Source organism: Schistocerca piceifrons, chromosome X (genome assembly GCF_021461385.2).
Source record: "Schistocerca piceifrons isolate TAMUIC-IGC-003096 chromosome X, iqSchPice1.1, whole genome shotgun sequence".
NCBI lineage: Eukaryota > Metazoa > Arthropoda > Insecta > Orthoptera > Acrididae > Schistocerca > Schistocerca piceifrons.
In genome coordinates this window covers 310,442,772-310,470,261 of record NC_060149.1, presented here as the reverse complement: position 1 = coordinate 310,470,261, position 27,490 = coordinate 310,442,772, and the positions used below count along the sequence as shown (strand labels likewise).

At 41.8% G+C, this 27,490-nt stretch overlaps 1 protein-coding gene across 1 annotated transcript in view; it reads left to right on the top strand.

Moving 5' to 3' along the window:
• The first annotated feature begins 17,149 nt into the window (after window positions 1-17,149).
• Window positions 17,150-27,490, top strand: part of LOC124722070 (delta(24)-sterol reductase-like) — a 58,460-nt gene continuing 48,119 nt past the window's right edge. The window contains exons 1-2 of the mRNA XM_047247268.1: window positions 17,150-17,339; window positions 26,092-26,247. Coding sequence (XP_047103224.1) covers window positions 17,154-17,339; window positions 26,092-26,247 — 342 coding nt within the window. The 5' untranslated portion in view covers window positions 17,150-17,153. The remainder of the gene's footprint in view (window positions 17,340-26,091; window positions 26,248-27,490) is intronic.

The following is a 27,490-nucleotide window of genomic DNA, read 5'->3' as shown; positions in this document are numbered from 1 at the left end:
TTCTTACTGTTGCACACGTATATTGTTCTCACTGAACACTTTAGATTTGTCACTGAGAAGATTTCTACCACGCACCACTTGTTTTGATACATACAAAGAGCTTACAAACATACGAGTATCACAAAAATCGTTCAAATGGCTCTGAGCACTATGGGACTCAACTTCTGAAGTCATTAGTCCCCTAGAACTTAGAACTAGTTAAACCTAACTAACCTAAGGACATCACACACATCCATGCCCGAGGTAGGATTCGAACCTGCGACAGTAGCGGTGTCGCGGTTCCAGACTGCAGCACCTAGAACCGCACGCCACTTCGGCCGGCACTCTGTTAGGGAGATTTATTATAGTGTATAGGGATGTATGGGAACAGTCAAAAGAGTGAATGTCTTGCAGGACTACTGTAACAAGTCTCATATTCACTGCATACTGTATTTTAAATGTCTATGGCAGCCTGCTGCCATATATCATTGTGGGCCTCTCTGTACACGGCAAATCCGCCTTACCTGTAAAGTGAACACTTTTCTCCAATTCGACTTAGCCGTACGCGGGCTGCCTTTAGTGCAATCACTGCTCCCACGTACGGTACAACTCACTCTTGCCAGAACGCAGTTGCGAGAACCATGACGTGATCGAGTTCCTGAAATTATGCGGATGCGCAACAGATGCCAATACTGAATTCACTGACTCTGAATAGTGGAAAAGAAGAACCCTGTGGTGTGATCTGAGTTCCTGAAATTAAGTGCATGCACACTGACTATTTCTGTAGCGTGAAAATACCGCCGGGCAGTCATACATCTTTTTTGGAGCATGTTTAAAGGTGATGAAATACGGACACAAAGTGGTAAGAGCAAGCTGATGATTGCATCATCAGTACGAGCAGTATCGAAGACGCATGCTGATACTGGATGTAAATAAGCTGGTATGGATAGACCTTCTTCAGTCAGATTACCACTGTCGATTACTATAGTGCGAATATGAAGTGTCAGTCTGGCAGTGCTAATGGCGATGGTGTGGATAAGCGTCCTCTTTTATTCGGCGACAATGATATACCATCACCGCCCTTTGATGAACAAAGTATGGTTTTCCTCCAGCAAGGTAAGTATACATATTTATGTATAACGTCTAATTTAAAATAATACAGCAGACAGAACTTATAAGATGCTTTTTCTCTAGGTGATCTGAAGTCTTTCATTCATGTGTGTGAGCAGGACAGTATTATGGCGTTACTACAGCTTGACGACGAAGCTATAGCTTTCCTAATAGGTGACTTGCAGGAGGGCGAACGTAAGTATACATAACACGTTTCTTGTAGTGGCCATTTTCGCAGCAGCTGTATATAAACTGAAGTTGTTTCAAAGAAAAAACCTTCTGCATGCTGCACATCGAAATTTTTATTTTTATTTATGCACCCAGACGCGTTTCGCATCTACAGTGGGTGTCCTGAAATATTACATAATTTGTCCTTTTTACACATAGGTTATGGTTTCAAATCTGATTCCTCTCATAGGTATATACAGGAAAATATAATAATAATAATAATTATTATTTTTAAGAATAACAAAAAAATCTCTCTCCCTCTCTGATACACACACACACACACACACACACACACACACACACACACACACACACACATTCACAAAACAGTTGGTAACACTTAGAAAAACAAATGTATCTCTGTATTAAAAAGATGGCATTTACAGTGATGTGTAACGAAAACAGTGAACTGAAAGTGAACTGTAAGATGTCCACCTGGTTGCCAGATGAGAAAAAGCAGTTTGCTTAGATACAGCGAATTAGAAATTACCTGTAAGTACCTTTCCATTTCGTAAAAAAACGTTAACGAACTGTTTTTAAATCTAAAACCTACATTTGAAACCATAACCTATGTGTAAAAAGGACAAATCATGTAATATTTCAGGACACCCACTGAAGATGCCTTGTAAAAAAGGCGAAACGCGTCTGGGTGCATAAATAAAAATAAAAATTTCGATGTGCAGCATGCAGAAGGCATTTTCTTTGAAACTACTGCAATTTGTAAATATACATATTTATACGACGGGTGTTCGATAAGTAATGCAACACACTCTTTTCTCTGCCAATTTCGGTTGAAAAAAAATGTGGAATTTCTTGTGGGAGGCCACGGAATACTCCTGCTTCGGCCCCTACAGTTTCAGGAAATACTGATAGATGACGGCGCTACACGTAATCTTCAAAATGGCGTCTATAACGGAGGTACGTTCCAAGTAGAGAGCAGTAATTGAGTTACTTTCGGCAGAAAACCAGAGCATCACAGATATTCATAGGCACTTGCAGAATGTTTGCGGAGACAAGGCATTTAACAAGAGCACGGTGAGTTGTTGGGCGAGGTCTCTGTCATCATCGCAGCAAGGTCGCACAACTTGTTCGATCTCCTGCGTGCGGTCAGCTGCACAAAGCTGTGACTCCTCAAAGCTGGACCATGTGGACACTCTTATTTGACGTGATTGATACATCACAATCAAACACCTCGATGCTCAACTGGACGTGTCTGTGAGTGCTGACACACTTGTCCATCAGTTGGGGTACTCAAGGGTGTGTGACCGCTGGGTTCCTCCCTGACTAACAGAAGACCATAAAGAGAGGTGAGAAACTATGCAAGGAGGTGGGTCTGGTAAGGCATTGAGCCATGCACTGTACCTTTATATGTGCTCCCTTGTTTTTGATCCAGTTAATGGGGCACCAAGTTTCATCCGTCTTCCAGAAGATGTTACTGCTAAAATGTATGTACTAATTTCCGGAATTCTGAAATGGTGATAAATATTACTTCGTATGGTCACTTGCGATAGAAATTACCCGAAAAATGCATACTTTATTGATATATATAAGACATATAACGTCTGCGAGCATTATAACTTCAATGGTATCTCATTCCCCATCACAATCCCAGACCTACTAAAATTCAAGAGTCAGAACCCTAATTGTTTGGTTCATGTCTGTGGGCTGGATGCAGACAAAAACATAACCAAGCCAGGAGATGTGAAGCATATAGTAGTCAGACGCCTCTACATTTCCAAACAAGCCAGGCAGAGCTGCTGCTATTCTCTGAAGACGAGATACATCACCATGTCTGGATCAAGAACATGCCCCCACCTACTTTCTACCCAATTGTCAAAACATGATAGGGTGAAACATTTGTGTCGTGGATGCCACAACTCTTTTTTTATGAATGAGTACTTAGAAAGACATCTTATTGATTGCTTAAACCAGGAACTGGTAAATGTGGGAACTCGTCTTTGGAAAAAAAAGTTCTTAATGTTAAGAATACCTACCACCATGAACGACGTCCCTTCGTTGTACGCGCTTACTTTGAGTGCTTTATCGATCCTGCGGCGTGTTGTGAAGGTGACCCCACAGCCTCTCACACCACTTTCACAGAACGACATGTGCTGTAACTTGTTAGAATCAGCTGCAGCATCTCCTTCAAATAGCGTCCTTGGTTGATGGAATACATTGATGATAGTACCGAAAAGAGGGCTCTTACGATTTGCGATTTAGAAAAATATTTTTATGAATTAATGAATATCTCAGTTTTTGGCAAGACCATAGAGAATGTTAAATTCACTTAGCTTACCATTGAGATGGGCGTTATAGCGCAAGAGATTACATAAGCAGGCCAGATTTTAAGCAGACCAGAATCTTCAGTGAAGGACTCGTCTCTGTGGACATGACTAAATCTTCAATGGGGTTTACGAAACCTATATATATTTGTATATGCAGTCTGGACTTCTCCAAACTCCACATGTACCAATTTCATTATGGATTTGCAAAACAAAACTTTGCTGAGCCCAAGTTACTTTATATGGATACAGAGAGTTTAATCTACTAGGTGAAAGGGTGTCACCCATATGAAGTAAATAGGTGCAGTTCTGAGGAATTCAATACATTTGCATATGACAGCCAATAATCCTCACAGCATAAAACCTCAGAACAAGGAAGTTACCGGCCCGATGAGAAACAAGGTGACTGGCTCACATATTGTGGAGTTTTTGGCGGTCAGATCGAAAATGGATGCATACCGTGTTGATGCAGGTGCCACACAAACACAAGCTAAAGGTGTGCATTGTGAAAAAATGGTTCAATGGCTCTAAGCACTATGGGACTTAATATCTGAGGTCATCAGTCCCCTAGACTTAGAACTACTTAAACCTAACTAACCTAAGGACATCACACACATCCATGCCTGAGGCAGGATTCGAACCTGCGACCGTAGCAGCAGTGCGGTTCCGGACTGAAGCGCCTAAAACCGCTCGGCCACAGCGGCCGGCGTGCATTGTGCAGCCTCACAGGTTCTTACGATTCAAGACTACAGGGAGTGTCTGTGGCGGTGGTGGTAAGTTCCTATGGGACCAAACTACTGAGGTCATCGGTTCTAGGCTTACACACCACTTCATCTAACTTAAACTAACTTAACGCTAAGAACAACACACACACACCCATGCCTGAGGGAGAATCTGAACCCCTGACAGGGGAGTGGCACGAACCATGGCAAGTTGCCCTAGACCGCGTGGCTACCCCACGCGGCAGAATGTCTGTATCGCGGTGATGCATCTCCACATATGGTGCACCAAGTAGTCGATTAGGAGGTGCTTACTGTACAACTGAAAAAGTCAGCTGTTGTACCAAAATGTACAAACATGTCATCTGTGTGGATGGGATTGGCACCATCCCATTCTCACACTGTTCGCTTCAGAACGATTGAGTGTGTGTGTGTGTGATAGATGAAGGATTTGTCACACTTGTGTGTATGTGTGCATGTGAATCACTGCACACTATGTGCACTTGAAACATGTATACATCATTATTACGTGTACTATGTACACATTTCACATTTTCTGGCACACTATATGTGCTTGTATATATGTATGTGAATGCATGTATGTGTGGTTCTTTCTTCATCAGCTGTGGCTGCTAGTCAACATACATTATAAATATTAAACCCAAAAATTCCATAGTAGTATTAATGTGACGAATCTCAGCACTCAGTTGCACTTAGTCGTGTAAATACTGTATATACACTATTGGCCATTAAAATCGCTACACCACGAAGATGACGTGCTACAGACGCGAAATTTAACCAACAGAAAGAAGATGCTGTGATATGCAAATGATTAGCTTTTCAGAGCATTCACACAAGGTTGGCGCCGGTGGCGACATCTACAATGTGCTGACATGAGGAAAGTTTCCAACCGAATTCTCATACACAAACAGTAGTTGACCGGCGTTGCCTGGTGAAACGTTGTTGTGACGCCTCGTGTAAGGGGGAGAAACGCGTACCATCACGTTTCCGAGTTTGATAAAGGTCGGATTGTAGCCTATCTCGATTGCGGTTCATCGTATCGCGACATTGCTGCTCGCGTTGGTCGAGATCCAATGACTGTTAGCAGAATATGGAATCGGTGGGTTCAGGAGGGTAATACAGAACGCCGTGATGGATCTCAACGGCATCGTATCACTAGCAGTCGAGATGACAGGCATCTTATCCGCATGGCTGTAACGAATCGTGCAGCCACGTCTAGATCCATAAGTCAACAGCTGGGGACGTTTGCAAGACAACAACCATCTGCACGAACAGTTCGACGACGTTTGCAGCAGCACGGACTATCAGCTCGGAGACCATGGCTGCAGTTACCCTTGACGCTGCCTCACAGACAGGAGCGCTGTGTACTCAACGATGAACCTGGGTGGACGAATGGCAAAACGTCATTTTTTCGGATGAATGCAGGTTCTGTTCACAGCATCATGATGGTCGCATCCGTGTTTGGCGACATCGCGGTGAACGCACATTGGAACCCTACATTCGTCATCGCCATACTGGCGTATCACCCGGCGTGTGCCATTGGTTACACGTCTCGGTCACTTCTTGTTCGCATTGACAGCACTTTGAACAGTAGACGTTACATTTAAGACGTGTTAACACCCGTGGCTCTACCCTTCATTCGATCCCTGCGAAACCCTACATTTAAGCAGGATAATGCACGACCGCATGTTGCAGGTCCTGTACGGGCCTTTCTGGATAAAGAAAATGTTCGACTGCTGCCCTGGCCAGCATATTCTCCAGATCTCTCACCAATTGAAAACGTCTGGTCAATGGTGGCCGAGCAACAGGCTCGTCACAATACGCCAGTCTGTGGTATCGTGTTGAATCTGCATGGACAGCTATACCTGTACACGCCATCCAAGCTCTGTTTGGCTCAATGCCCAGGCGAATCAAGGCCGTTATTACGGCCAGAGGTGGTTGTTCTGGGTACTGATTTCTCAGGATCTATGCACCCAAATTGAGTGAAAATGTAATCACATGTCAGTTCTAGTATAATATATTTGTCCAATGAATACCCGTTTATCATCTGCATTTCTTCTTGGTGTAGCAATTTTAATGGCCAGTAGTGGAGACTCAATCTCTTCCTCTCTCTATTAGTGTTAGTATGATGTATCTCTGCAAGCAGATGCTGCTATTCATGTATAAAAAAAAATTAACTGCGTAAGTGTGATACATTTAAGCATATAAGTAGTCCCTTTTTGGGAATGAAGAATAATCATTTGAAAAAATTATTGTAAATAACTTTGAAAAATGTATTGTTGATGACAATAAAGTGTAAGTTAATTTGTTATCTCAGTGTTTTTCTTTGTAGAAGACCCTAATCCTTTCACTATGAACGTTATTGCAGGGTGGGAATAGAAACACATAAGTTGTAATACCCCACCCGTCACTTAGCTGCTGGTTTTGGCGTGTGTTCACCCCAACTAATTGACTAACAGATCAACAGAGAGTGCAAAACTGCCGCAATATCGGATAACGCAAAAAAGTAATATGGCCCTGTGACTCCTGATTCAACTGCGGTGGCAGTGTTGACATTAATTTATTCAGAATTGATCACTTTTAATTAAAAGGGGGTGCACATTGATGTTATATTCAGCTATTGAACACCAGATGCAAATGTTGAACATAAAATTAATTAAGAAAGTGACTTGGGATTTCAACTACTTGATTGAAAACAGATGTAGTCGATAAGCACAAATTTATTTTAACTCCCGACCTTCAATTGCGTTTGCCTGGAGTAAAGCGCGATAACTCAAAAGTAATTCCTATCGACTGACCCAGGCGTAATGCGAAGTGCAAGAAGAATTCTACAATACACGACCCATGAAACCCTCGTGGAAACTTTGCCGACGTGATCCAACAAATTAATCAGTGACCGGAGCGGGCGCAATATCACCGAATACAGCGTGGCGGAGCGGCGTCATTGTGTGGGTGTCGGCCGACCTCGTGGTGCTGCAAGGCTGCGCTCGTCTATTCACTCCTAGCTATCTTGCTCAGTACATAGCTTTCTATCTCCATGCTCAATCGTTCCATTTGCTAAGTCCTAAACTGCAGAGATGTTCACTCTTTCTCAGGCAAGCTGAGTAAAGAACGACACGTCCGCACTCTAGGCAAGCTGGGAACGGAAGAACTCTACGGAGACTTCTCACAGTCCGCTCTTCGCCTCGGTTTCCCATCCAGCAAAATCACTTACGCCAATTGCAGCGCAAGTCGCGTTAATTATGCGTCGCTTCCCAGCGCCGACCAATGCCTGCTCTGTGAAGTGAACAAATTCCCACAAAATTTCCCTTCCTCTCAACTTCTGTTATTTAGCTCCTCCCAGGCCACCCATCAAGGTTAGTGTCTGCACAAACACCAATTTTTTCGGAATTCTGACTCCCAGGAGAGTACTTCAAATTCCTTGGTCCTACGTTCCCATCGGAGGCCGGCATATTTCATTCTGTCGCTCTTCACCTGATTTACTTCAGACTCTGCAGACCATGAATTCAGCGTGAAGTTGCTATAGTCACCAACATGCATATTTTGACCTCTGTTGACCGCTCCACCATAGCTTTGCGTGGCTTTCTCGAATGTTTCCCTGAAAAAGGGACGGCGGACATTTATCAACAGGTGTACAAGTTCTCCGTCTGCTTCCCGGTACACCAGCATGGGGTTGGGGTCAACCACCCATGCTGTCACTCATCTTAAGGCGGCTGGAGACCGTGCCACGTTACCACTTTCTCAGAGCTTGAGCCGCCCTAAGCAGCCTATTGTCGCTTCCCTTTGCCGTTCCCCAGCTGTCCATGGTCAACTCTAAATACTTCCCTGGGGTAAACTAGCGTCCAGTAAATCGACTCGTTTCCACAAAGTTTTCATGTCATGTGAATTACTTTAAAACCACCACCCGACATTAATTATTCCAATACGTCCATACTATACCCTCTGCAAGACGTATTGTGCCTTGTCAGTCATTTTGTTTAGCCCTACTGTTCGCTCAACGTGAGTTAGGTGATCTTTAATGACTTCATGTAAGGGGTATAGTTCTTGCCATCTTACAAAGTAAAGTTGTTCTTGTAGAACCTTTTTATGTTGTTTATACATATATACATATAATCAGTCAGTTTTTACAGTATTGTCGAAATAATTCTTTTCTTTATTCCTTGAATTCTGCCTGAATTGTATTCAGGTCTATAAGTACTAATGCATACATAGGTATTCCTTCAGAAAATTGAGTCTCCACAGATTTTATGCTTATAGAGCTTTCAGACACACATCTTGGTGTTGGATGAACACAGGCATTTATACACTGATCTAATTAATTTATGTCTGCACTGCGTACACATGAATATTCAATATAGTCACAATATGTAGCTCTAATAGAGGGACACCAGAAACTGTGTCTGTCTGCCGCAATCAGTAAAGCATAATGCAGGTTGTTTGAATTCAGCAGACTTGAATGTTTAATTTATATGACCACAACTACTGATTTAACTCAAGCACTGCCTCTCTACACATCGTCAACTGATATCCCACCCTTTAACTTTTCAATGTTAATAGGAGTATGTGATGGGTTTTATTCAGTTGTCACATTACACAGATAGACCCACTCACACCTCAAATACTGCACTCTAGTACTTCAATAACTGCATTAAAGTCACTGTGAGGTGCTAGGCCTACATTCACACACTTAGATCAACTTGCAGTCAAATTGTAGTATGCAGCAGCATTTGGCTGACACTCAAGATCTGGTACCTACTGCTGCTGTGCAGTCAAATGACACCAGGTTTGAAAAGTCACAACTTGTGGACACCAACTATTGCTGCTGTGGTTCAGGCATGAAGTTCTATATGTGCTCATCTGTAATAATAACAAAGCCCTAAGAATAGCGAAACACACAAACAAAATAATAATAATAATAAACCCAGTGGAGGCCCAGGAAAAGAATAGGCCTCCAGTATGTTCTGCCAGTCGTAAAAGGCGACGAAAGGAACAAACCACTAATAGGGCTAACCCCCCTTTTAGTTGTGATTAGTTGGTTCAGGACAGAACTAATGAAGCTTCGGACAAGTGCTGTCATGGTCGGGGACGACGCTTGAACCCTATGCCCATCCACAATGATAATGACACTGCTAGCCACACGGCAAATGATTTAAATCCAAATAGAGGTGTTTTGCAGGATATGCTTCCTGCAACCACTCTAGAAGGAAAACAATGGCAGAGGATGAGATGGTCAGTTGAAGTTAACCGACACCTCATGTTCTGTCATTACCAAGCAACAAACTTAGGAACCAACACAACGGGATACAGATCACAAGTATACACAACATTTATTACCAGATACCCAGAATTAAAATTTTTAACAGAACAACGACTAGCTGATCAGATCCGTGTAATAATTAAAAATAACAGGATACTCCAGTCAGAATTAGAAAACATCAAACAACAAGTACAACAAATACTGGAACAAACTAATGTGCAATCAGAAGAAGAAGAATATACAGTAATGGACTCAAACATCCCAGAGCAAACAAACAAAGAACACACATCAATTAAACAATCAGAGGGAAACGAAACCTTAAGACAGCCACCAGAACAAGCACAAATAGAACATGAAGTGACACACATGTTAGATATAGAAGAAAAATTTCAGTTGAAATATATAGAATACAAAGATACAAATATAGACGTTAGACCATTCTTGCATAGACCACCAAAAAACCCACAAGTTGAAACAACAATAACAACTATCAACACAATCATACACAACAAAATTAATGAAAATACAACTATGGAAGAGTTGCAACTACTGGTTTATGTAGGAGCACTCACTACACTAAATATACACACTAGGCAGAGATCAGAACCAACCAACACACAGAAGAAACCTACAAAACCAGCATGGCAACACAGGCTACAGATCTGAATAGAAAAACTGAGAAAAGACATCAGACAGCTACCACAACTTATAAGAAATGAAATATCAGACAAAAAACGAAAAAGGTTAGGCAAAATCTCACAGCAAGAAGCGATAGAGCAATTAGACGAAAAGAAGCAGAAATTACAAGCATTGGCCAAACGACTTAGAAGATACAAAAAAAAGTGGAAATAGAAGGAAACAAAACCAAACATTCAACACAAACCAAAAGAAATTTTACCAGACAATAGATAATACACACATGAAAATAGACAATCCACCAAACATAACAGACATGGAACACTTCTGGAGCAACATATGGTCAAACCCGGTACAGCATAACAGGCATGCACGGTGGCTACAAGCAGAAACAGACACGTACAAAATGATACCACAAATGCCTGAAGAGATAATTTTGCAACATGAAGTGACCCAAGCAATTTATTCTACTCACAACTGGAAAGCCCCTGGAAAAGATAAAATAGCAAATTTCTGGCTAAAGAAGTTCACCTCAACACATTCACATGTAACTAAATTATTTAACAGTTACATTGCAGACCCATACACATTCCCTGATACACTTACACATGGAATAACTTATCTGAAACCTAAAGATCAAGCAGACACAGCAAACCCAGCTAAATATCGCCCCATGACATGCCTACCAACAATATACAAAATATTAACTTCAGTCATTACACAGAAATTAATGACACATACAACAATGAACAAAATTATAAATGAAGAACAGAAAGGCTGTTGCTAAGGAGCACGAGGTTGTAAAGAGCAACTGATAATAGACGCAGAGGTGACATATCAAGCTAAAACTAAACAAAGGTCGCTACACTACGCATACATTGATTACCGAAAAGCTTTTGATAGTGTACCCCACTCATGGTTACTACAAATATTGGAAATATACAAAGTAGATCCTAAATTGATACAGTTCCTAAACATAGTAATGAAAAATTGGAAACCACACTTAATATCCAAACAAATTCAAATAATATCACATCACAGCCAATACAGATTAAGCGTGGAATATACCAAGGAGACTCGTTAAGTCCTTTCTGGTTCTGCCTTGCTCTGAACCCACTATCCAACGTGTTAAATAATATAAACTATGGATACAATATTACTGGAACATTCCCACATAAAATCACACATTTGCTATGCACGGATGATCTAAAACTACTGGCAGCAACAAATCAACAACTCAACCAATTACTAAAGATAACAGAAGTATTCAGCAGTGATATAAATATGGCTTTTGGAACAGACAAATGTAAGAAAAATAGCATAGTCAAGGGAAAACACACTAAACAAGAAGATTACATATTGGATAACCACAGCGACTGCATAGAAGCGATGGAAAAAACAGATGCCTATAAATATCTAGCATTCAGACAAAAAATAGGAATAGATAATACAAATATTAAAGAAGAACTAAAAGAAAAATATAGACAAAGACTAACAAAAATACTGAAAACAGAATTGACTGCAAGAAACAAGACAAAAGCTATAAATACTTGTGCTATACCAATATTGACCCACTCATTTGGAGAAATGAAATGGGTAACACAGACCTAGAAGCACTCAATACACTTACACGATCGCAATGCCACAAATACAGAATACATCACATACATTCAGCAACAGAAAGATTCACATTAAGCAGAAAGGAAGGAGGAAGGGGATTTATCGACATAAAAAACCTACATTATGGACAGGTAGACAATTTAAGAAAATTCTTTATAGAACGAGCAGAAACTAGCAAAATACACAAAGCAATCACTCATATAAATACATCGGCTACACCACTACGATTTCGTAACCACCTCTACAACCCTTTACATCACATAACATCAACAGATACGAAGAAAGTAAATTGAAAAAAAAAAAACACTACATGGCAAGCACCCATATCATCTAACACAGCCACATATAGATCAAGACGCATCCAACACATGGCTAAGAAAAGGCAATATATACAGTGAGATGGAAGGATTCATGATTACAATACAGGATCAAACAATAAACACCAGATATTACAGCAAGCATATTATTAAAGATCCCAATACCACAACAGATAAATGCAGACTTAGCAAACAACAAATAGAAACAGTAGATCACATCACAAGCGGATGTACAATACTAGCAAATACAGAATACCCCAGAAGACATGACAATGTAGCAAAAATAATACATCAACAACTTGCCATACAACATAAACTAATAAAACAACACGTTCCCACATAAAAGTATGCACCACAAAATGTACTGGAGAATGATGAATACAAATTATACTGGAACAGAACCATTATAACAGATAAAACAACACCACATAACAAACCTGACATCATAATCACCAATAAAAAGAAGAAATTAACACAACTAATCGAAATATCCATACCCAATACAACAAATATACAGAAGAAAACAGGAGAAAAAATTGAAAAATACATCCAACTGGCTTAGGAAGTCAAGGACATGTGGCATCAGGATAAAGCTGACATTATACCGATTATACCATCAACTACAGGAGTCATGCCACACAATATCCACCAGTACATCAACGCAATACAGCTACATCCAAATTTATATATACAAGTACAGAAATCTGTAATTATTGATACTTGTTCAATTACCCGAAAGTTCCTAAATGCAATGTAACATACACCGTACAGTTAAAAGGAAATCACGCTTGATGAAGATCCGCATCACTTTCCATTTTTAACCAGACATAACGTCTGAGAAAGAAAAGAAATAATAATAATATTAATAATTATTATTATTATAATTCTGCTTGACGGGGCTTCATACTGGATGGACATACAGATGGTGAATGACAGTGCACATGCACTCCAACTATAAAAATTAGAGTTGTTCGATGGATGGGGGACCGAGTTTGCACGCCATTGGGGTTTTTCTTTCAGAGCCTCAAAATGTCTTTCGCTTCTTGCCACACCTTGGAATGATCTCCCACTCAACTGTGAGTGAGGGGTAAGTCTCAGTGTGGGCAGCAATTGGGGCAGCGATAGTGGTGAACTGTTTGGGGGATGTGTGAACATGCTGGATATCACTTGGATCCACATGTCTGTGCCCCTACAGTGATGCTCACTGGCAAAAGCATCAGGCTGCATGACTGAAGCCAGCACGACCTGGAGATGTGAGCAAAGAGTCACAAGCTCAGCTCGCATCCAAACATAGTAATCACAGTTCCTGTCCATACTGAAGACAGTGGAGCTGGCCACTGTGGCCAAGCGGTTCTAGGCGCTCCTGTCTGTGATGCAGCGTCAAGGTTCAAAAATGGTTCTGAGAACTATGGGACTCTACATCTGAGGTCATTAGTCCCCTAGAACTTAGAACTACTTAAACCAAACTATCCTAAGGACATCACACACATCTATGCCCGAGGCAGGATTCGAACCTGCGACGTAGCGGTCGCGCCGTTCCGGACTGAAGCACCTAGAACCGCTCGGCCGGCGCAGCGTCAGGGGTAACCGCAGCCATTGTCACCGAGCTGATAGACCATGCTGCTGCAAACGTCGCCGAACTGTTCGTGCAGGTGGTTGTTGTCTTGCAAATGTCCCCATCTGTTGACTCAGGGATCGAGACGTGGCTCCACGATCTGTTACAGCCATGCGGATAAGATGCCTGTCATCTCGACTGCTAGTGATACGTGGCTGTTGGGGTCCAGCACGGCGTACCGTATTACCCTCGTGAACCCACCGATTCCATATTCTGCTAACACTCATTGGATCTCGACCAACGCGACCAGCAATGTCGCGATACGATAAACCGCAATCGCGATAGGCTACAATCCGACCTTTATCAAAGTCGGAAACGTGATGGTACGCATTTCTCCTCCTTACACGAAGCATCACAACAACGTTTCACCAGGCAACGCCGGTCAACTGCTATTTGTGTATGAGAAATCGGATTTAAACTTTCCTCACGTCAGCACGTTGTAGGTGTCGCCACCGGCGCCAACCTTGTGTGAATGCTCTGTAAAGCTCATCATTTGCATATCACAGCATCTCCTTCCTGTCGGTTAAATTTCGCGTCTGTAGCACGTCATCTTAGTGGTGTAGCAAATTTAATGGCCAGTAGTGTACATAACAAATATTTTTTTAAAAAAGCGAAATTCTGATGTCCCTTCCACAAATCCTAAGTAAAATGTCGTCCAATAAATGGGATCAGTCAAAAACCTAAAACATATTTAATTTAATATTACACTTGTAACATACACTTTAATTTGTGTATACTGAGGTGTATAAAGGAATTTTACAATATTCACTTCCACAGAGTGCACTACTGCACTGAATATGTGCAGATGCTAAATCTAATGTAACACTCAAGTTGTTGCTGCTGTTGTGTTCTTCAGTTCAAAGACTGGTCTTATGCAACTCTCCACGCTACTCTATCCTGTGAAAACCTCTTCATCTCAGAATAGCTGCTACAACCTACCTTTTGAGCCTGTTCATTGTATTCATCTCTTAGTCTGTCTGTACACTTTTTACCCTCCACACCCCCCACATCTCTCCAATACTAAATTGGTGGTCCCTTGATCTCTCAGAATGTGTCATATCAACCGATCCCTTCTTTTAATCAAATTTTATCACAGTTCATTTTCTCCTGAATACTATTCATTACCTTCTCATTGGTTATACGATGTACTCATCTAACCTTCGGCATTCTACTGTAGCACCACATTTTGAAAGCTTCTATTCTCTTCTTGTTTAAACCGTTTATCGTCCATGTCTTACTGCATACAAGGGTACACTCTGGACAAAAACCGTCAGAAAATACTTCCTACCACTTCAGTCTATATTCGATATTAACAAATTTCTCTTCTTCAGAAACGCTTTTCTTGTCATTACTAGTCTACATTTTATATCCTCTCTGCTTCGGCCATCATGTTATAGCAAAACTCATCTCCTACCTTTAGTGTCTTGTTTCCTAATCTAATTCTCTTAGCATCACCAGATTTAATTTGACTACATTCCATTACCCTTGTTTTCCTCTTGTTAATGGTCACCTTATATCCTCCTTTTAAGATACTACCCTTTCTGTTCAACTGCTCTTCCAAGTCTTTTGCTGTGTCATCGGCAGACCTAGAAGTTTATATTTCTTCTGCCTGAATTTTGATTCCTACTCGAATTTTTTTTGGTTTCCTTTACTGCTTGCTCAGTGTACAAACTGAAAAACATCGAGGATGGGCTACAACCTTGTCTTCCCTCCTTTTCAACCACTGCTTCCTTCTCATACCCCCAACGACCCCGCCGCCCGTCCCGCCCCCTCCCCGCTCTTGTAACTGCTCTCTGGTTTATGTATAAGTTGTAAATTACTTTTAGCTCCCTGTGTTTTACACTTGTTACTTTCAGAATTTCGAAGAGTCCAATCAACATTGTCAAGATTTCTCAAACTTTGCAGAGGCTATAAACATAGATTCGCCTTTCCTTAAATTATCCTCTAAGATAAGTCTTAAGGTCAGTATTGCTTTGGGTGTACATATATTTCTCCGAAATCCAAACTAGTCTTCCCTAAGGTCGGCTTGTACCAGTTTTTCAATTCTTTTGTAAATAATTCGTCTTAGTATTTTGTAACCATAAATTATTAAACTGATAGTTCGGTAATATTCGCAGCTGTCAGCACCTGCCTTCTATGGAAACGGAATCATTACATTTTTATTGGAGTCTGAGGGTGTTTAGCCTGTCTCATACATTTTGCCTACCAGGTGGAATAGTTTTGTCATGGCTGGTTCTCCCAAGGATGGGCCTTGTTCCAACTTTAGGCTTTCAGTGCTCTGTCAAATTCTTCTTGCAGTATCCTAACTCCTGTCTGTTTTCGTCTACGTTCTCTTCCCTTTCTCTAAATGATACGCATTTACGTTATCTGTTATTATTAATTATATGTACATCATCTTGTTCTTAGTGGAACCAATTGATGCATACGACGCATATCCAGAAATTAAGAGTATTCAATTGCCAGTAACAATAAAAACACTCAACAATCAATCAGATTATCATAAAAATTAAAAGTCAATAATTATGAGGTGTTTAAAAATGCCGTATAGCTGTATCAAGGTGCTTTATTCGCAAGTACCGGTTTCACCTGAGTAGAGATACATCTTCAGGTTTCTGTATAAAAGTTTCTCTGTGAAAGTTTTGAAATGGTTGAAATACGGAACCACAGTGATGAAACTCAACAACAAACAATGATAATTACTCACAGTGATTATATTTCCATAATGTTGATGGACACTTGCGGAGTCCAAGCTTTGGGGAAGCTATCCATGTTAAGAGATTAAGGGTCAAGCCACGTTGGTGGGTTGTCATAATAAAACTGTGTACACCCAAAAGATGCTTGTCAAAATGTACAAAGCATGACTCCTGAATTAGCCAGCCCTTGATGAAAACGGGGGAACACTACTGTGAACGGGGACAAAATGTCTAAATATTAACTAACGTCTAGGAAAAGTACTCTAGCAAGGAACCGAAACGTGGAGAATGGTAGAGATCTGCAAAACAGCTTACCGGATAACACTCTTTTCCTTGCTTCACTTTTTTTGTCAGGCGTGCTACATACACACTGGATGGTAGAGGTTTATGCTAAAATGAAAAATATTCGAGATTCGTATAGTAAAGCAAGAGGCACTAAGAACGTGCAGAGAAATGTCCTGCTCGCATGTGGAACGAGAATGTTCATCGTCATATGCAGAGGACCTTCGTGACTGTAGATGTAGATGCAGGCACAAATTAGAATTGGAGGCCGACGGAACAGTCCCGGTCAAGAGCTGTTACGTAACGTCAGAGCTCATGTGTGAGTGATGCTCGTTGACTGAGATAAAAGGACCGGCTCGATTGCCGAGAGCTCATTCACGCCGTGCCTCCTACCATGACAGCATCTTTGTCACCGCTGGAGTATCTTATCGTGCATTACAGATGGGTTCTCGTGTGCTTTGTTCTGCTGCCTGTGTCTCTGGTGTACGACTTGTTCTACTACGTGAGGAGTTACATCATCTTCAAGCTGAACAGTGCTCCGCATAAGCATGGCGACAAAGTGAAACACGTACAGCGACAGGTAAGGTTATAATAATCTGCTTTCTCGAAAAATACATCATTACTGATACTCTTGTGGTGGTTACTGTACATGAATGTGTCGTTCGTGAATGAAAAAGCTATTTTCTGAAGACTTTATGAACTTTTCAAAGTTTCTTCAATGATATTTCATAGCATTTGACTCGAATTTGACATCTCACATTTGATTTTCGAGAAATTACATAATGCACGAAACTAGGCAGTGGAGAGGAACTTACACCGTGTAAGAAACAAGCAGGTCTTGCACGGCGAGTAGGTGATAATTCTGCTTTCGTACATTCGAAAATGAATGATGGAAGGACAGATGATTAAGGGTTAACGTAACGTCGACGACTAGGCCATAGAGACAGAGTACAAGTTCGGAGTGGGAAAAGATGGAGAATAACATACACCATGCACTTCCAAAGCATCCGAGACTTCCTGGCACTCTGCTTAAGTCATTTACGGATTTGAACTGCCAACCTCCCGAATCGTGGGTTCAGAACTACTGTGCACGTGTGGGGATTTTAATGGATGTTTGTTGTCTATATGTTACTTGCGTTGTTTAATGAGTCTTTTATCATTTCCCCCACAAATAGTTGTTTGCAGTTTTTGAATGAGAACATTTTTGCCGCTGACTGTGTTTATTCGCTTGTTACTAGTGCAATTTTGGCTGTAAAACAGTTTTCAAGTGTTCAGCTGCAACAATATGAGCAGCCAAAACACAATTGTCCACGGAAAACCACAAGGGAAGTACCTTGCTATGCATGATATCTGAGATACGACTGTGCCGATAATTTGGTCGCGGTAAAACTAGCTGTGATTTCTTATCTTGTTCTTCTTCACATGCACGCGGGCTTACATGTGTTATTGAGAGTCTATGTGTGTGTGTGTGTGTGTGTGTGTGTGTGTGTGTGTGTGTGTGTGGAAAAAAGCAACATAGTTTCAAGTACTAAGCCGAACTATCCCAACCCACCCAGGCAACAGGAGGAACCAATCCCTTGAGTTCTTTCTTTCTTTCTTCATTATGACTGCTCCCTCTAATAAATTCAGTTGCTCCTCATTTTATACCTTCGAACCCTTTATCACAGTGGTTCCCATTTTATGCCTTCGAATCCTTTATCGCAAGGGTAGTCAACCTGGTTCTCAGCGCTCAGTTGCGGGAGTTCCAATTCTCATGGTGGGCGGCAGGTAACAGGGTTTTTAAAAATATTTTTATTAGAATTTCATAAAATTTTGATATAAATATTTGCTAAGTAATTATTACTGTCTGCTTGAAATTGCTATAACTCTGCTTTATAAATTTTATAAAGTAAAATTATTTTCCTACCTAATAAATTATCATTACTGTGGAACTGGTGGGCGGTTAGAAAATTTTTATCGCTGACAAAGATACAAAAGTGGGTGGTAAGTAGAAAAGGTTGACTACTCTGCTTTATCGGATGTGTCGTCATAGTAACAATAGTCGTACTTGTTGGATACGTTTGCCAAGGGTCAGAGGCGTGCTATTTATCATCCTAGGCAGTAATGACATAAGACTAAGCTGAATTTCTTCACAATGTACCCATGAATCTAGAAATATTTATTTGAAACAATTTGTAGGTCACTCAAAGGAGACAAATTATCATGTTTCCTATTAGCCTCATCCTCGCTTGCGCCATAATACAAGTGTGTTCCGTTACTGGAAAGAGAAAAACAGATTTGCCGTAGAATACTGTGTCTGTGAAAAGTGAATACTTTTTTGACATCACCTCCTTATCACAAAGAACACAGGTATTCTCTTATTCTTACAGTCGCTACATAAATAACAGATAAAATGTACGCAAGGCGCTGAATCAATAACACTGGGCAACAAAAAAAGATTTTTTTAAAAAAAGTCTAGGGTTTTCCCGCTGAATTAAACTAATTTTGATGCCCTGAGTCCGAAAATGACCTTGGTTTTGTTCTATCAGGTCAGGATTTTTTGCTACAGAAATTTTTAAAAATCGATTTTTCGTAAAAAAAATTTCTTTGTATCATCTGCTGAGAAACCCCGGAAGATTTTTTCCGTTTTCCTCAAGAAATAAACGTCAACGTATGCAAATTCATTAAGTTTTTATTTACTCCATCAAATTAAATAAGCATATTTATCATAATATTAGTATAACAATGAGCGTTACGTGACACAAAAGCTCAGAGTTCACGGCATGAATCGGCGTTTCTTCGATTCCCGTTTGTGAGCAGCTGCTGGGTTGTCTCTCTTCAGCATCCATCAGTAGTCCGCCATCATGACTGCGTCCCACCTCCCCTGGTACCTATCCTCCATTTGGCGCATGTCCTGATGGAACCTTTCTCCCTGCTCGTCGCTCATCGCCCCAAGGTTTTCAGGAAACTTCTCCATGTGTGAGTACAGGAAGTGCATCTTTATACTCATCAAACACCGGAGCTTTTGAAAGGCCTCTATCATGCTGCTGATGAGTCTGGCGTGGTTTGCTGCCTTCGTGTTCCCCAGGAAGTTGTTCACCACCTGCACAAACGATTTCCACGCGGCCCACTCTAACGTGTTCATGGAGTTTTCGAACTCTGTGTCCTTTATGAGCTGCCGTATCTGTGGCCCATCGAAAATGCCGGCCTTCAGCTTCTCAATGGTCAGTCGCGGAAAGGCTCGGCACAGGTAGTGGAAGCACCTCCCATCCTTGTCCAGAGCACGCGTGAACTGTTTCATTAACCCAAGCTTCATGTGTAGCGGTGGGATCAATATCTTCTCCCGGTCAACAAGAGGTTCGTTTATGATGTTTCTCGCACCAGGTACTAACTGCTCTCGTGGCGGCCACACTTTCTTTACATAGTGCTGGGCTCTGTCTCGACTGTCCCACATACATATAAAGCATGGGTATTTCGTGAACCCGGACTGCTGACCAAGTAGAAAGCTCACCATCTTGAAGTCGACGCAGATGATCCATTGGTGCTGCTCATATTGGATTTTGTCGAGCACGTACTTCACTGCTTCATATTTCTCTACGAGAGTTGTGGAGTGAGCAAGAGGGATTGAGGCGAACTCGTTCCCGTTGTGGAGGAGCACACACTTCAAAGAGCGCTTGCAGCTGTCAATAAAGAGTCGCCAATCTCTCGGATCGTATGTAGGAGCCCCGAGTTTAACAAGAAGACCGGCGACATCTCGGCAGTAGACTAGGTCTTCCTCCTGGCAGAAGTAGCCCATGTAGTCCTCATGCCTTCTACGAAAGAAAGTGATACGCGCGTCCTCGCCAAGTAGATTTTTCTCTTTGAGTCTGGAGGCCAACAGCTCGGATGAAGTCTTCGACAAGCTGAGATCCCGAACAAGATCATTAAGCTCACATTGTGAAAAGAGCTGCCGACCATCTTGTGCTTCATACTCCTCGTCTGCTATATATCCTCCCTCGTCTGCAGTGGTGGCCTCGTCGTCGATGTTAGGAAGCTCTGTGAACGCTGGTACAGGAATTTCTTCGCAGTGAGCAACTGGACGGCGGGCAGATGGAAGGTCGGGGTACTGGAGGCTGTGCCGATTCTTCCGGTTGATGCCAGTAGTATTGATGGCGCAGAAGTAACAATCCGATGCATGGTCAAAGGGCTCCCTCCAAACCATCGGAATCCCAAACTTCAGTGAAGTTTTCGTGCCCTTTGTCCACCGCCGGAGGTATTCCACGCACTTCTTGCAGACTGTGTGCGGTGCCCAGGGCTTATCTTGGTCACCCAGCTTGACTTGAAAGTAAGCCTGGTAGGCGTTCTTCACAAATCCCGTGATGTTCTTCCTGTCCACTGAAAGCGTGTATTCTCCGCAGATGTAGCAGAAAACGTCTGGATTATTCTTGCATGAACGTCGCGCAGAAGCCATATCAATCTGAAATAGTAATAGAAATATGCAGTTGACTGTCAGACAATACAAATTAGAATAAATTTTATAGTATAGTAAGAAAAAAAGGCATCTATTGGAATGATTAACTGTTACAATCTTAAAGGCTTCTTTTGTTTTCATATGTCCTGAATAATCCCCTTAAAACCCCTAATATAAGCATATTGAAGCCTATAAAAAGGCTTACATTTCAGGGAAAAATTGTCATGTAGGCCTATGGCTGTATCTCAAAAAGTTGACCTGATAGAGCAAAATCAATGTGATATTCGGACTCAGAACACCAAAATTAGTCTAAATCAGCTGAGAAACCCATGACGTTTTTTTGGTTGTTGCCCAGTGTAATTAATCCTTATTGCCGCGGAAGACAAAACCATTAGAAAAACTCATAAGAATATAAGAGCCAACAACAAAAATGAATGAGACCAACGAACGAGTAACAACTGTATACAACAAACACGCCAGTTCATGTCATGTACCAATGAAAATAGAATTGGCTCCGTGGATGACCATTACATGAAAATCAGTGGGGATGCTGTTTAACGCCAAAAAGGAAACAAAAGAGAAAGCGGAAAATTCTAATCTAAAACTACTAAACTCCGTCCGAACAGGCTCCGGAAGGAGCAGCGGTACTGACCGACTGCCGAGTCATCCTCAGCTGATAGACGTCAGCGGATGCGAATATGGTAGGGGCATGTGGTCAGCGCACCGCTCTCCCGGTTGTTATCAGTTTACGTGACTGGAGGCACTACTTCTTAGTAAAGTAGTTCCTCACATTGACCTCACAAGAGATGAGTACACCACGCTTGCCAACAGCGCTCGACAGACCTGGACGGTCACCCATGCAAGTGATACGCCAGCCCGACAGTGCTCAACTCTGCTGATCCGACGGGAATCGGTGTTATCACAGCGGCTAGGCCGTTGGCGGAAAATTCTAAAGTGAATGATAAGTACCCCTGCTCTGTAGGGAAAAAAGGAGGGAGAAAGAGAGAAAGAGAGAGAGAGAGAGAGAGAGAGAGAGAGAGGAGAGTCTCCGCGATGGGAAGACGAAAAGGAAACAGGGTTTCAAGTATTAATAAATGTTACAAAGTTTTAGGAAGACCTACGCAGAAGACTTTTGCCAACTATAATGTGATTCAAGAGGCGTTATTAACAGACAGAATAGGCGGGACGCTTTTAACACTTTGGATTAAAAACACTAGCTCCCAGGCTCCCAAAAAAGCGAACATAATCATGATTATGTGTAAAATTAACTAAAATGATTTTCTAGCATATATTGAGACAACACACGGCCAGAAGAACATATTATGTTATTTTATCCATGTTGGCTCTTGTGAACTCCAGGAATTCACAAACTCTGCAGAGCCACGTTACAAGAAGTTGCCAGCTCCTGACAGCCTTCTCATGTTTGATTAATCAATGTCATAACCTATATTCAGAGTAGTTGCCAGCTCCTGACAGCCTTCTCATGTTTGATTAATCAATGTCATAACCTATATTCAGAGTACTTAATTTTACTCGTGTAATGTGAACAAGCAATTTCGTTTTAGATTTTGTTTGTCGTTGCCATGCACATATTTGACTTTATACGGTGCATGTTACATGGTTTCTCTCCGTATTACAACAACATCGGTTTACATGCATTAAAAAAAATCACAGAAATAATGGCATGCCATGTTATAAAGATACCGATTTGTTATAAACTGAGAAGAAGTGTAAAATCAGGATTTGACACAAATAAAATTACAAAACGAAATTGCAAACAAATATTTTATTTATGTTGTTACATAAAATATAGAATGTAGACGTCTCAGTTTCATATTGAACAAATAATGTCAGTACAGAGTCTAACTGCAGCGAGTAGCAACACAACTTGTAATGTGTGGCGCTGTTTATGTTAGTGTCTACGAGCTCCGTGTGTAATGAATACCACTCTAACTGCCAAGGTGCCCACACTACGGTGAAGATCTAGAGAGGAGAAATCGAGCTGCAGCTTGCCTGTGAGAATATCCTGGACGTACTCTTTGTCTATGGGACACAGGTCAGCAGTCGAGCTAATCACACCGTGCGCTGAAATGAAGATACTCGTCCACTTGTATTCAGTTGTTCTCATCTGATCGGGTGAGATCATTAGCACGATGATCTCATCACAATTGATCTTAGCATAGTTCAACGTGAAAGTCTGCACGCCCACTTAAAGATATACTGTTCTACAATGAACACAGCGTTGTCAGAACCATATATTGCATTGATATTTGATGGATGAAAACAGATTTCACGGTCTCACTCTCGAAAACAATGTCTTTGGAATAGTCTATGAAGGGAACAGTCTTCCATTCATCCAGAGTCCGTTGTACGTTACGTGTACACAGGAAATGCAGCTTCCTGTAATCATTGGTGAGCCACACACTCTTAGCGGATGGTCTCGTATACGTTTCCATTTCACCCGTCTTACGTCACTCTTCCTGTGGCTGCAGGAATGGAAGACAATAGCTGGAACATGGGCGTGGTTCTATTCCTGCGACTGTATAACAGAAAATCTCGTTCATTGACACCAATCTTCGTCCTTCACAGAACATTCAAGTTGCCTAAACAGTTATTAGAAGTTGTTGACACGGACTACGATAAACAAAGTGATACATTAGTTACCTGCGTAGTCTGTTGACCATAATTGCAACCTGTCCCTGTGATGTGGAACGAATCAGTTTTGCTCTTACAGTAAACTTTCTCAGTGAGAAACGTGGCTACATGATAACCATGTACTTTTTTACATACCTTTATTTTTAATTAACTATGTTGAATCCCTCTTTCTTTCTTACACACACACACACACACACACACACACACACACACACACACAAGCACACACACACACACACACACACACACACACACACACAATACTATTACACGTTCAGAAATTCTTCTACGTTGTATGAATAGTTGTCAAGCAGATATGATTTCAGTTTGTGTTTGAAGTTAATTTTACCATCTATTAAATAGTTTACATCACTGCATAGGTGGTCGAAGATTGCAGTGGCTCAATACCTGACTGCATTCTGTGCCACACTAAGGCTGAGTGATGTATAGTGTAGGACATTTCTCTTTCTAGATATATGCTTTTATGAGTCTTTTTTTCGTTAGTTTATAGAAGTCAACACGTATGTAGACAAAGGAATGAATTTTTTTTATGTCTTTTCATATCAGTCCAAAAGGTTTCGAGACTAGATTTATAAGCAAACATTAAGGTGATGGCTTTAGTGCTTCGGGTGTTCTACATAATCCCCCCACCCCCCTCTCCCACTTTATTACAATACACATAACGCTCATAAAACCGTGTGAAGCTGTCAGGAAAGTCATTCTCTGGGATGCTGTTCAGCTCGACGTAGCTTTGGCTGGAATGTCGACTATGGGATCAAAGCGTTGATCCCTTACGTGAATTTCTGCACTTAATCGTTTATGGTAGGTTCGCATTGGCAACACCTGTGATGATTTTTTCCAGAAAAGAATTGTTCGTGTTTTCCATTTCAATCAAGTCGCGGCAGGCGTCCAAGTGTCGTAGTTTTTGTTCGGGAGTCGAGGTAAGGGGGAGAAATTTTGCACATGCTTTTATCTTCTTCAAAACATTCCGGAGAATATCTTGAGCAGTTTATTTAAAGATGTTGCTAGTTGAGAACTGTGACACAACGTTGACATACTGCAGCCGCACGTCCATTGCTTAACACCGTCTGCTCACCAATGACTGGTCGAATGCATATCTGCTGTTTACAGTCGTTAGTTCAAGCTTCGACCGTGTTTACTGCGCAGATGTCACTTTTACGCCAGGGATAAAATGATTCTCATAAATTTTTTGAAGGATGGCTTAGCCCTAAATATGGTAATTTGTGCAAGCATATATCTCAGTAAATGGAAATTACTTCAGTCACAGAGTAAATTCGAAGTTATTGAAAGAAACTTTCAATTTTTTAACCATTTTAACTACTGTTATTAAAAAAACCAACAATGCCATCCTCTGTTGAACTGTTGAGTAGTTGTCGTGATATGTGAGGCAACGTCTGCACGGTCTTCAAATAATGTGTCATTTGCAAACCGACACCACCGCCATCTCCCAAGTCAAGTCCACCCCTGAAAGCATTTCATAATCATTTTACTCTTCATATTCATCAATTTCCTCAACATCTTCATCTTAATGACACCATCAGACAACTTATTGATACAAAATATGACTTTAAACGTTGTTATTACTAACTACAAAATCATCAATTTCTTTATAATTGTATGTATTGTATTGTATTGTATGTTAACCGGGGGCCTAGAAACGACGGAGAGGCTCCGTCCCCGCCGCAGCTACGACGACTACCGCAGTCCACTTTACACCTCCGCCGCCCCACACCGAACCCAGGGTTATTGTGCGGTTCGGCATCCGGTGGTCCCCCCCTCCCAGGGAACGTCACACACCAGACGAGTGTAACCCCTATGTTTGCGTGGTAGAGTAATGGTGATGTACGCGTATGTGGAGAACTTGTTTGCGCAGCAATCGCCGACATAGTGTAGCTGAGGCGGAATAAGGGGAACCAGCCCGCATTCGCCGAGGCAGATGGAAAACCACCTAAAAACCATCTACAGACTGGCCGGCTCAGCGGACCTCGACACAAGTCCGCCGGGCGGATTCGTGCTGGAGATCAGGCGTTCCTTCCCGCCCGGAAAGCCGTGCGTTAGACCGCACAGCTAACCGGGCGGGCTCTTTATAATTACTTACAAAGATACAAAACTACATAAAACGAACCAGCTGAGATGGATATTCTTTACAGAAACTTCAAAAAAGTCTAAACTGAAACGGACGCTTTGCTCTGACTTGTACTTATCGAGAGACGTGTCATGCTTGTAGGTGCGGCAGTGGATTTCTGATGGGCGGCCGACACAGATGTGCACGGCACGGCCCGGCTGGCAGACCATCAGCTTCCGCAGACCCGCCTACAAGAGCCGCCTGTACTGCGTCAGCGTCAACCTCATGGATGTCGTACGCGTCGATGAAACCAAACAGGTACGTTTCTCCACTCCTTAACTCCTGTGCATCATTTTCAAAGACTGACAGCTTTTTTGCAGGGCCTACTGTGAGCATTTGTTGCTCAACGTCTCAAACCATTTCTCCATTGTGTAAAGAAGATGGAGAAGTTTACATACAATGAGATGAAAAAAGTCATGGGATATCTCCTAATATCATGTCGGACCTCCTTTAGTTCTGCATAGTACAGCAACTCGACGTGGCAGGGATTCATTAAGTCCTTGGAGGTTCCCTGCACAGATACGGAACCCTTTTTCCTCTATAGCGTCCATAATTGCGAAAGTGTTGCCGGTGCAGGATGAACTCTCGCTTATGTCACATAAACGTGCGATGGGATTCATGTCGGACGTTCTTGGTGGCCGAATCATTCGCTCGATTTGTCCAGAATGTTCTTAAAGCCAATTGCGAACAATTGTGGCCTTTTGATATGGCGCATTGTCATCCATAAAAATTCCATCGTTGTTTGGGAACATGAAGTCCATGAATGGTTGAAAGTGGTCTCCAACTAGCTGAACATAACATTTTCAGTCAATGATCGTTTTAGTTCCATGTAAACACAGTCCATACCATCATACAGCCTCTACCAGCTTGCTCGGTGCCTTGTTGACAACCTGGGTACATGACTTCGTGGGATCTGTGCCACACTCTAACCGTACCATGAACTCTTGTCATCTGAAACTGGAACTTATCTGACCTGGTCACGGTTCTCCAGTCGTCTAGGGTCCGATCGGTATGGTCACGAGCCCATGAGAGATGCTGCAGGCACTCTCGTTGGTCGTCTGTTGCCAAAGCCCATTAACGCAAAATTTCGCTGCACTGTCCTAACGGAAATGTTCATCTTACGTCTCACATTGATTTCTGCCGTTATTTCAAGCAGTGCTGCTTGTCTGTTTGCGCTGACAACTCTACTCAAACGCCGCTGCTCTCCGTCTTTTAAGTGAAGGCCGCTGGCCACTGCATTGACCATGGTAAAAGGTAATGCCTGTAATGTAATATTCTCAGCAAACTCTCAACTCTGTGGATCTCGGAATATTGAATTCCCTAAAGATTTCCGAAATGGAATGTTCCTTGCGTCTAGCTGCAACTACCATTCCGCGTTCAAAGTCTTAATTTCCGTCGTGCATCCATAATCACGTGGGTAACCTTTTCACATGGATCACTTGAGTACAAATGACAGCATCGCCAGAGTACTGTCCTTTTATACCTCGTGTACCCGATACTA